This window comes from Lampetra fluviatilis, chromosome 20 (genome assembly GCF_964198595.1).
Source record: "Lampetra fluviatilis chromosome 20, kcLamFluv1.1, whole genome shotgun sequence".
Classification (NCBI taxonomy): Eukaryota; Metazoa; Chordata; class Hyperoartia; order Petromyzontiformes; family Petromyzontidae; genus Lampetra; species Lampetra fluviatilis.
Window position 1 is genome coordinate 5,931,503 of NC_136294.1, and position 12,200 is coordinate 5,943,702.

Consider the following 12,200-nt stretch of genomic DNA (forward strand, 5'->3'; position numbering starts at 1 on the left):
TAACATGCGACATCACTTCCGGTGCCCCAAACTATTTCCGTTATATTTTTTCGATCCGACAATTCTTTTTCATCAAGTCGCTCAAACATTCTACCCAAGTCACATTTACTCGCCTCATTAAGCACTCATTTCTCGCAGACTAAAGAAAAACCTGTGCGTTTGAAGCACAATGTGTGATTTGAAGCACACTGCGCGATTGCCGCGTAGAAAAATCGTGTCCTTTTAATGCCTTGCCTTTTTTTTTGCCTCTCTGTCTCGCGCTGATCCGCGCTCCCCTCCCCCCCACCCAGGCAGCGTGTGGCGCTTCGTCCGGGCTAGCTCCTCTTACGCCCCTTATGTGCCCCCGCTCTGTCACCCTAGGGATGGACACTTACTTGTGGATGGCTGCTATGTTAACAATGTCCCAGGTCAGCTTGTCACTCCGTCTGATGTTGTGGCCATTCTCTCTCCCCTGTGTCCGAAGAAAGCTTTATCCCCACGTGCTTCGTGTTGCGTATAGCTGCGGCCGATTTGATTGCAGTCATAGTTTCTCTCATGCTGCCAAAATGAGATGCCTCTAAAAATATTGTATTCTGCTGATGAGAATCTGCATAAGCGCAATTCAGATGTTCTCGCAAAAATCCCGGCCAAAATATATATTTTGGCCTCTTAAAATATGGCTCTAAGCAACTGGTTTATGCATGAGGAATTCCACCGATGTTTTGAAGAACACCAGATAATAATGGTTCTTCTTTAGGATAAAGCTTTCATTCGATAACAGGAGATGGAGAAGATGCCTAAACTTGCATCATGCAGTCAAGTCTACACTGAACGAGGACGTAAAAATAGCAGCATCGGAACAAAAATACTTACAAATGGTTGAAAATATATACAGCATTAACAAACTAAAATCAGGTCATCGACAATGAAATTTAACGACGACATTTCGGTGCATATGATCCTTATTGCTGCTTCAGTCCACACTCTGTGTCGACTTTCCTGCAGTGATGCCCACGTTCGTCTCGATGATATAGGAAGCGCTCTGCTTCTCTTCCTCTTCCTGGTTGGGTGTTTTCCCCCGTAGGCTCACTGTGGCGATACACGCGAGCTAGCATGTCTCTGTCAGGGTACCTCCCTCCTCTCTGTGACCCCAAGGATGGCCATTTACTCATGGATGGAGGCTACATCAACAACTTGCCAGGTAACAAGGTTGCCATTTGTAACGGAGGATGAACGAACAACGTGTCACTTCTCGATTGCCCATCGCAACTCTGCCCCATTTTTGGTAACCTGCGGAGGCACAAAAGGAGTGACCAGTCAGAAGGAATGAATGTAAGAACTTGTGTCCTTGCGAGTGAACACTGCGCCATCTAAATTGCGTCACTGTCTGGCTCTCGGAGAAATATATCTTCGTCAAACCACCTATGCACTGTATAGTAATGCTGGCCAGTACATTTTTTGTGGGAAGAACATTGGGTATGCTGATGTTATAGAAGCAGACAATCATAGGCAGAGAAAAGAGGCTGGACATCAACAGCGATGTGGAGGTGACAACACGGATGACTTGAGGGTAAGGATTTTCAGACATACAGGGGCAGCAGAGGAGAACGAGTGACGTCCCCACTGAGTGATGGTTCACTGGGTTTTGAAAGCCACATTGCTGGATGGGATAAATGCATGTTATGCTTTTTGTTAGTATTTTGAGATTTTCTATCATAGCAATCAGATGATAGAAAAAATAATAGATATCAAATACTATTATTGATAGATTGTTTTGATCGAAAAGTTCAATTTATTCTATCCTGCTTGGGCAGGTCATATTTCTAGAAGTAATAATGGTCGACAGTCAAGAATCACAGGAGTAGCAATGGTTGCCAAAGGAGGTAACTTTTGCCCGAATATACGTCCAGCGCAGAGACGGAGCAAATGAAATAAAGTTTTGTGCAGATGCCAGAAGGATTGCTATTTCGCAGGCCTGTGAGGGATGGCGACTACTTGAAGACTTTCATTCAGCTGTGGATTGATTTTGGATGACGATGTAGGGGCATGAGGCTGTTGCTATGATCAGTTTAGAGACTTATTAACCGTAAAGGAAAGTAAGCCTTGGGTAGAACACGTTGCTTGAAGGGATAATGGCCAATAGCCAAAACTGGTGATTGATAGGCAGTCAATGGAGATAACGCACCAAACAGGACGGTCACTGCAGGGATGGAGTTAAAGATATCGGCGCATGTGCTCGAGCGAGATGGATTGTAGCTTCGCATTGGCGTGTGGAGGCCTTCTAGCAGTGGATAGTTAACATACATATGTAGATAAGTACGTGAAAGGGTCCTTACATTTTTTTGGGAAATTTGGGGGATGTCCGTTATACTGAAAAAAACAATACATAACTAAATGTAAATGACTTATTCACACGTAATTAATGCCTAACAGATTTAATCAGCACAATAACAACACTTTTAAAGCAATCGCTATGATAGACTTAATCTGAGTCACTTGCCATCACCATGAAGCAGAGGTGAAATGCTGATTGTTGGAATGCTAAAGAGAGTTTCTAACAGACGTGAAGAATTAATTTTGTTCCAAAATGAATGTAAATACATTTTATAAATCAGAGTTCACTTTACAGGGCACTGGATGACCTGCTCACTGAATTTCGTACCATACATAGGAATATAGCTTAATAAATGGTCGTTCACATGCATAAAATTGTATTCACTGCAAAGTATTCGGAATAGCACATTTACATTTCAAAGTATTGCCAGGCACACATTGGCATAGAGCTGCATTCTGTAACCTTCCGACCACAGCTTAATTAGTGCAGAAATAGTGTCCTGATTGGAGTGTATTAGTTTATTTTCTTATTTTTTTAAAAAGTGTTTTTAGGTAGCCTTTCCAGCTGATTCTGAATTCTGCGTTACTCGAGTCTTGTCTCTGGGAGGTCTTCCTGTTTTTGCATTTATTTTTTTCCAGAAAGCGATTCTTCCTCGTGTTGAGACTTGGGGAGTGCTCTGTGTTCATCGTACATATTTGCCCCACAGCTGACGTGGCCCGGTCAATGGGGGCCAAGACTGTCATAGCCATTGATGTGGGCAGCAGAGATGACACAGACCTCACAAACTACGGGGACTGCCTGTCAGGCTGGTGGTTGCTCTGGAAGAGATTCAACCCCTGGGCTGAGAAGGTCAAGGTGAGGAGATGTTTTTCGTAAGGTTTTGGCATGTTACAAGGGCATGGCTGATGTCATGAGCTGCTGTTATTCTGGATTTCGTCTGCCCAAAGACTTAAAGGCATGCAGAGTTTGTATTTGGAGATACATTTGCACTTTGATGTGAGCCACGTGTACGTATGTGTGTTGAACTTCTTTCGCACCTTGCGTAGCCAACCGTGCTAATCGGAGGTGCGACATGGTCAACCTAGACGAGTTAGTGGGCCACATGATTAGCCCTCGGTGGGCCTCAATCTTGACATCGTGCTTGTGCATGAATCATGGCCCCACGCATCACCCTCGACAAACTTGGACCAGGCCATCACGATTGGCTCACCAAACCAAAGTGCTGATGATTTTGGTTATACTGTGATTCGTGGCATGTTTCCAACATCACTGTACATCGCTCAAAATACGTTTTTCCCAAAAAGTAACTTTTGCTATCAGTATCATATCTTGATGTGAAGAAATCACAATTCGAAACTTTCAAGCAGTCCAGCACATTGTCTCATAGAACAGGCTAGGATTATTTTGGACATCTACTTCTGAATTCATTCTAATTGGCATTTTTAATAAAACTCGAGGCACACATGAAACATAAGTAATTTTTGGTATTTGGTGCCTAGGCTTAATGCCATCCATTTGCTCCGCTTTAGAATCCAATTTGATCTCAATTGTCTGAAACCCAGATTCTCAGCAGTGCCAGCTCAGCTCAGCATTGACGATCTTCTTTGTATAGCTGATGTAGGTGTAGGGCAACAACTATAATTTTACATCGAGGTGATTGAACCAGATCATTGTGTCAGGAGCAGCGAAATGTATTGCTGTGATGATGCCTCTGAATTGTGAACCGGGCATTGAGCCGTTATACGTTCCACTGACGGGCCACCTGTCACCTGAAACAGAATTTAACGTGGACATGCCCTTGTGGCGGTTGATTCGTAGGTGCCGGACATGGCAGAGATTCAATCGCGCCTTGCGTACGTGTGCTGCGTGCGGCAACTGGAGGTTGTGAAGAACAGCGACTACTGCGAGTACATACGCCCACCAATCGATCGCTACAAGACCCTGGACTTCGGAAAGTTTGACGAGATTTACGTAAGTGCTTAATGCTATGAATGCCTTGACAGTGATTGGTGATTATCAGCTTCTCTTTAATATGATTTCTTATTTTTCCAATGCATTGTGAAGTATATGCTGTGAGCCTTCACTGTGATCTTCAAACACCACCTTGATGTAACAATAATAATCCATTACTTGTTTAGCGGCGGTGCAGTGGTTCATGCACTGCGCTAGGAACACAGACCCGAGTTTGATTTCCAGCCTTGGCTAACAAGCGACATCTGAACCAATCCTGGGCCGCTCCCTTTTACCAACCCGCACTAACCGGTGTAGTGAAGTATGGTCAAACAAACCCCCATGACCAACATGGCATGGAGAGGGCCTTCGTCCAATGGTGGATTACATCGCACAGTTTTAGCTTATAATATGAGGATAGAGAATAGAAACGGATTTCGATTTAAAGCTTTCGTGACTGCATGGATTCATATTCTTGGTTCTTTCGGTAAAGTCACGTAGAAGGGAAATAATAAAGTAATAAAAATAAAACATAATAAGATACAATTTTCACGACGTTTCGGCCACAACGCGAGGACGGCTGCTTGCGTTGTGGCCGAAACGTCGTGAGAATTTTATCTTATGTTTTATTTTTATTATTTTATTATTTCCCTTCTACGTGACTTTACCGAAAGAACCAAGAATAAGAGTAGAAACGGTTTTGCTACATCTATAATTCATTACAATGCAGGTTACATGGAAAAGTGCAAGTTGCAACACCTCTCCAAATAAACAACATGTTACGTGATATGTAGCGCAGATGTGCGGCTCAGTGACACTCTTTATTCACTGCCTGTTTCTGTGTTTGTCTCTGGCGCTGCGACACTGCAGGAGATGGGCTACCAGCACGGCAAGACGGTGTTTGAAGCCTGGGAGAGAGGCGACGTCATTGAAAACCTGTTGAAAGACGGACAGTCGGAGGACTTCTGCAAGAGCAAGAAGCTTGATGTGAGTGCCCTGGAAGAAGAAAAATCCATCTTCTATAACTCCTAACTTTTTATGTACAAACATTTTCCGCACACCAAATTTGTATTGTCTTTTAGACTGTGGGTTAACTTGTTTACACAGTAAGCAATCACTATTTGCAAAATGTATAAGTTCAAATACAACATTGTTTCACTAATGTGATTTGATTCATATTGCTTTATTGTTTCATAAAAACATGATAATATTATGTTGTAAAATACATTTAAAAAAAATCTACAATATGCTTGTATTATTTTCACAGGCGCTGACATGTCCAAATGCCTCATTCACTGATCTCGCTGAAATTGTGTCAAGAATCGAACCAGTTAAGGTCTTGCCCTCCGTGGAAGGTGAGAATTCCGTTTCGGGCATATACAAATATACGTGTAGAGTTCTAAATGTTAAGCTGTATATACTGGTACTTGACAACAGGAAAGTAAATGGAGTGTCTACTGCAATTTTTTAATTAATATACTTCATGATTTTTGTTACTTATGTTTATTAAGAGAGTAAAACCTTATATCACTCTATAAAAGTCTAATCAAGTGTTTTTTTTTCTTGTTCTGGAAAGCGATGTGCGGTTATTGTGTTCCAATACTGCCATGTACTTATACTTGCATGCCTCTTAAGTGTGAATCGTGAAAACCACGTGTAACAGGTGGGTCGCAAGAAGTGCTACTGCCTCCCGATAAAACACCTCATTCAAGACCCAAACATCATCAACCGCATCAGAACGTCAGCAGGGCAATGAGCACCATTTCCACAGTGCCACTGCGGCCTTGCAACTCAACTTGTGGAGCAGATAGTAAACCCCCACTGGTCTGCGCTCCTTCAACAGACGAATATCAAAACTGCACACAATTTCTCCTGAAGCCCTCTCTTTGCTAGCAGACCTCAACATTGGCGTTTAGCTCCTGAACGCATTGCCGTACGCAAGAATAGAATGAATGAGGATTTCTCGTGTCACTAGAATTATCCGTATGCAAATGTGGCACTAAACGCTACTTTTTCATCACCAGAGGTGCAAAACGGCGTTAGAGAACACCGTCACAAGGCCTTTATAGCAGAGGACTTAACAGTGCTTATTGCTAGGCACACGTTGAGAATTAAGCATGTCCTAATAGCTAATGCAGGGTTGCAACGAAGTTGGTGGATAAACTTAGCTGTGTTGTCTTCAGACGAACGGGATTATGATGCAGGCGATGAGGGGCTGGATGAGGATTACCTCAGTTTCCAAGCAACCTTTCATGGTACAGCTATCGGCTTGAGTCATTCTGCCTGAACCTCAAGTACTTGGCTTGCATGCGTGCCTTCTTTAACCTGCTCATTTGCTTTTGCAGTGTTTTTTTGAGTGAAACTGTGTGCGGTGCCTTAGTGTAGTCATTGCTCTGGTTCATAGCTTGTGTGGTTATTTTAGATGTCATGCATCGTGCTTGTGAAGGCGGTTAGTCTTGTGGAGAAAAATGGCTTCATGAGAAACTACTGGAGCCTAATTTCTGACACAATCTACCCCCTCCTATTTTTTGCAATAATTATTTAATGGATTTGAAATTGCACAAAATTGAATTCTAATACGTAGCTCGTAGTTTTGCCATTTTCTCAGAATGTTTTGAATGTAGTGGTGTTTCTTACTCGCTCCATTTAAATATGTCTCAGTGAAGGTGAAGTAATTATTTTTAAAGCACTATAATGGTAATGTCTTATAGCTCACCTATATTTCACATGAAAAAACATGAATTTTATATTTATCTTTTTCGTAAAAAAAATGTATGCACAAAACACCACCAGGTTGGTAACCAAAGGCTTGTGGGTATGCAATGCCAGTATATACAGAAATAAACCTGCATTGAAGCCAAAATCACAGCGTGCATGATACTGAAGTATGCTGGCAAGTGTTATCCAACCCATCAATCAGAATATTTGACACCTGGATCTGCTTATTCTTGAGATAGATTGGAGCATTGGTTATTGGGTGTCCCTTCCAGAGAGAATATGATCCAAGAATATGCCTTTCATGCTATCAGCCAAACTTAACTTGATAACATAAGGCTATCCCACTTCAAGGTAGTATTACACAGCCTTGTTACTTGGTGTAGGGGCGATTTGGAATGTGGTATGCCAAATGTATCTGCACGCTTCCTTAGGTAAAGCAGGTGTTGGGTGATAATGCTCTTTTCCCATCTGTTGGTTTGTGATGTGTGGGCTGAGTTTTTTTTTAACTCCAGTGGCTTGCTGCAGGATTTCACAACTGAACAACACGTCTTTGTTGTGATTGTTGTATCCACACTAATTGCAATGTATGGACAAATAGTAAAATTCACCCAGGTGGGACAAATCACTTATGGTAATGATGTTCAATGGATTGATATGTAGTTTTCAAAAACTGTATCACTTAAATAAATTCATATTTTTGTGGGCCAAATAAGCTTCAGAATAGTTGGGCAGGCTCCTGGTGATTGGCGATATTGTGCGATTGGTTGGTATGTGGCGACACCGATGCAGCTCATTTGTCACGTTGGGGTGAGGTCACAGTTTTATTCCAATGCTTTTCATTTTTTCAATGTTTTTTTTGGACAGCGGACGAGTCGGACAACCAGACAGACTACGAGGACGAGTGTGCGGACCAGCTGTTGGCTGCAGAGATTGACGATTGCCTTGCTGAACACGAGGATATGTTTGAAACGGTACGACAGCCGTTCTGAGCTCAGATATGGTGAAAGAAGTGCCGATTGCCATTTGTGTTGATATAAATTTTATTTTGAAATTTAGCAAAATTGCTTTCTATTGCACATTCAACTGTTTCATATATGATGCAATACAAGTTGCTTTTATGGTGCCTTTGGAAACCGTTGCAGTTAAGGCCTGTCCGGCTGCTGGAGTTTCCAATCAATGATTACATGAAATATATCCAGGTAGTCCCCGACTTACGATGGAGATACGTTACGACGACCCCCATGGTAAGTCGAAAATATCGTAAGTCGAAAATGGCCTAGCCTACCCAGGAGTTTTAAAGAATGGTGATAATTTAGCAAAACAGAGTAATTTACAGTACTGTATAAACTATATACTGTATGTATATATTAATTACAATACTGTATTGCACAGTAAAATATAAAGTAAAAAAAACAAGGTAAATTCTTAGCCTACCTATATGAACTGCAATTTCATAGAAAGTTTTTTCAGGAAACAATCCTATCTGCTATAAAAACTTTTAACATGCATTGAACACTGAGACAACTTAACTCCGTCGACCGCTGGTGAGAGTGAGGCATCACCACACAAGGCGGGAGATGCGTTCAGTACATCTCGGCAGCGTCCCAACGTACAGCGTCGTACCTCGTACGCTGCTGCATTTGCCTGCCGCGCGAAATGTAAAACATTTTACAATTTTGTCATATCGCCATCGTAAGATCGAAATATCGTAAGTCGGATCATCGCAAGTCGGGGACTACCTGTAATTGGTACATGCTGACAGTTGGTATCAGATTCTTGAATTGGTGACGGTCCCAAGAACTGGGTTTTAAGTGTTCCCATTTCAGAGAGGGGATGCATGATATAGTTCCTGCTGTAAAATTTGAAAGCATTTGACCATTCGAGAGATGAGTACTTCAACAGGAACTTACATTCAACGTGTGTGTTCTGTTGTTTATCTCCAGGACGAAGAACAGCAACTGAGAAAAAGGAATCCTCATCATCTCAGAGGTTTTACTGAAAACGATGTTCAATAGAGAATTGCACTTGAGTGGAAGTGGTTTGTTTCAGCAATGCAAGCAGTCGGGAAATATCGTGTGAAATGAACAAATTGGTGAGAAGTTTATACGATCAAGAAAAAAATAGCCTCACTTCTTTGATTAATGAACATAATGTTCAGCTCCGCCTTTTTTATGTTAATGTTTATTTTGTAATTTTTATTTACTACTGATTAGTCCTGTAACAAATTGCACAGCTGTGTCTCTGAAAGGGTTCATTAAAAGTACTGTATAAATGGAGTGGACAAATCATGCCATTCCAGGGATTTAATGTCAGTGTACCTTTTTAAGCCAAATGTGCCTTAATATAGGTTGTCCAGAGTGTTCCCATCAGGCATTTATACAAGTGATTATTGAATATTCTGTAGTATCTGCTTGTATTTCTTCTTGATTGTCTTGATGCACTTTGACGAGTGCACTCTGCAGAACCCAACATGTCACATTTGGCTCGTTGGAGAGAACTTTAGCGTAGCACTTGCGTGCAAATGATGCAATGGGAATGATCATTTGTGTTCCGCCACAATTTGTCAAAATCTAATCATGGAGATTACGCTACCAATGGGTAACGCCATTCGCACACACATGTAGACAAGCGTGCACTCATTACATTTAAAATCCCAAGTTTAATAAAACATCAGGGGCATAGTGAATAGAGATGGTGAAATGCTACTGTAGAGTACAGTGTTCAGAAAGGATCAGGGCTACCCAATCCGTTCCCATAATTTTTTCCGCCTTCAGTCTGTTGTCCTTCCCCGCACCTCCGATTAGCATGGTTGGCTTCGTACGGTGCGAAAGAAGTTCAACGTACATCGTGTGGAACCCAGTGAGTGTAATTGGAAAACAAGCACATGTTACGCGCTTTTATGAAGGCACTGTGTGTGTGGTAAGCCCCATGTTGGCCCTGACCAGGAGCCAAATTCAGACGTAGAAATTAACTTTTCTTTGTGTCCCTGGTGCAGGCTGTTGATTTCATGGTACAGTGCAACAAGCAATGCAAACAGTAGTGTTTAGTTTATTGTCAGTAATGACTGTATTTGCTCATGTACTCACTCGGCTGTAATAATTGCTGCTCTTATGTCTTGTTGTACCATTTTATTTGAAAGACTACACACATCACACTGTATGTACTGCATTTGTAGCTAATATGTTTTTTTGCATGATACGTTTTTCTTTATATTGCCAATATATACTATTTAACTGGTGGTTTTAAAGTGCTGTTTATAAAAACCAAAGACGTTGTGCCAATACAGTGGATATATTTTGCCGTCTTAGCATTGACATTTCTTTACTGTTTTGCGATTTAGAAGTTACTTAGCTCTCACATTTTCCTCATGTACATTATGCTGTGATTGAAGGAATTTTTGACATTTAATTGTTTTAATTTGCAAGTCTACACGATGTATAATTTTAAACGTTCACTTTATAAAGTGGTGAATTGCTGAACGTTGTGCGTGTTTTTTTTATGTAAATATAGTTATATTCTTTGGATCTTTTGGTAAAGTCACGAAGATAGGTTCAAATTAATAAAAAATAATAAAAACTACGACGTTTCAATCACAACACAAGCGATCGTCATCAGGACGATCACTTGTGTTGTGATCGAAACGTCGTAGTTTATTTTATATTTTATTAATTTGAACCTATCTACGTGACTTTACCGAAACACCCACAGAATATTAATTCCTGAAGTCACGAAAGCTTTAAGTCAAGAAAATATAGTTTTATTTTGCTTTAAAACATTGGAGTGGATGAATGAGTCATTTTAATATTCTGCTGGTTAAATGAAAGACATTTTTGTATAGTTAGCAATGCGGGTCAATGTTTTCTGTATTTAACTGGGAATGCATCCTGCCTCAAAATTAGGTTTGACAAGAACAGTTAAAGAAGAAATGACAGTCCCTAAATATCCTTACATTTTTGGCAGTGAAATAGACATAAGGTACAGCTGTGCACAGTGGTTCTACGCTGCGCTATGGACCCAACAACATGCGTTGGATGCTCAGAAGTGGCTCACATTAGTGACGAATTACATCTGAATTCCCCTGCTGACCAGCACAGCATGGTGAAGTTTTGTCAACAAACCCGCAAGATTGATACTGCATGGATTGGTTGACCTTCCTCCGCACCTCCGATTTAGCACGGTTGGCTACGTACGGTGCGAAAGAAGTTCAATATACATACATGGAGAGATCTGAGTACAGTGCTGGTTTGCTAGTGGGCAGCACTGTTAAATAGCCATAACAACATGAAAAACACTCTTAAAATTGTTTATTGCATTGCCATTTTTAGATAATTGTATATACCATGAAATAGTGGTTCCCATGACCTTTTCCAATATAAATATCCACATATACCATGTACGTTGATGTTGGGTGTGTTGATGTTTTACACTCTATGCCTGTCGTTTAAAGTTGCCTAATTTTGTAAAGTTTAGTTTCATTGATGGGTCATGGAAGTGGAACACTAATTAGTTCTAAAGTTGTTAAGTTTGACATTTTCTGTTGATCACTAGGATTGTGTGCAGAATTTCACCGAGGTGGGTATACAGTATTTGATGACCTCTTCCAAGTAGATGGAGGAGGTAAACAGGAGGGCACCTAGGGGTTTTGGCTTTTGTGTTCATGAGTGATGCTGTCTCAATCACTTGGGATTTCAACATTGATGTTTTGACACATTGCGGAAAGATTTAATTGGAAAACAACTCATTTTGTAATTTTGGCCTCAGCCATTGCTGTACATTTTCACTTTAGGAGTGTAAAATTGAGCAAATGTAGCCACAGCCAAAGCACCATGAAGAGTTTTAAATGAGCAGTGAAAATGTGGGGTATCATGGTCAGGTGATGCAATTTGGCATGGCTGCAATACGCTTTTGTGCAATTTTAAATTATTTCCATTGAACAGCATCGATTGCGATCTTGGAAGAGAAATATTGGTCAAATATGCTGAATGCCTGGGAGTGCACGCTATGTTTCCACTAGGGGTCAGTCTTATACTAGATGAGTAGATGTAGCTTGAAGAGAAATCCCTGCTGCCCCACTCACTGGCTTGTGGTACTTGTTCGAGTGACAGACGATGAGTCTTTCTTAGCGTTTGTAATGGAAAATTGGCAAGCCAACTCGAAGTTTATTATTTTTTCACTGTAACCCTTATCAACTTGTCTGCTTGACAAGTGGTTTTAAGGC

The 12,200-nt window shown here is 41.0% G+C and overlaps 1 protein-coding gene across 9 annotated transcripts in view; it reads left to right on the forward strand.

The window, feature by feature from the left end:
• PNPLA7 (patatin like domain 7, lysophospholipase) overlaps positions 1–9,146 on the forward strand; it is a 41,197-nt gene extending 32,051 nt beyond the window's left edge. For 7 of the 9 annotated variants that reach the window (XM_078865484.1, XM_078865483.1, XM_078865488.1 and 4 more), the window contains 8 exons: positions 1,064–1,180; positions 3,021–3,169; positions 4,133–4,285; positions 5,135–5,251; positions 5,532–5,619; positions 6,448–6,519; positions 7,847–7,953; positions 8,926–9,146. In XM_078865484.1, coding sequence (XP_078721610.1) covers positions 1,064–1,180; positions 3,021–3,169; positions 4,133–4,285; positions 5,135–5,251; positions 5,532–5,619; positions 6,448–6,519; positions 7,847–7,953; positions 8,926–8,997 — 875 coding nt within the window. In that variant the 3' untranslated portion in view covers positions 8,998–9,146. Of the gene's footprint in view, positions 1–290; positions 408–1,063; positions 1,181–3,020; positions 3,170–4,132; positions 4,286–5,134; positions 5,252–5,531; positions 5,620–6,447; positions 6,520–7,846; positions 7,954–8,925 lie in introns of all 9 variants that reach the window. The other 2 variants (XM_078865486.1, XM_078865491.1) reach the window with 2 other exon arrangements.
• Positions 9,147–12,200: the final 3,054 nt, after the last annotated feature.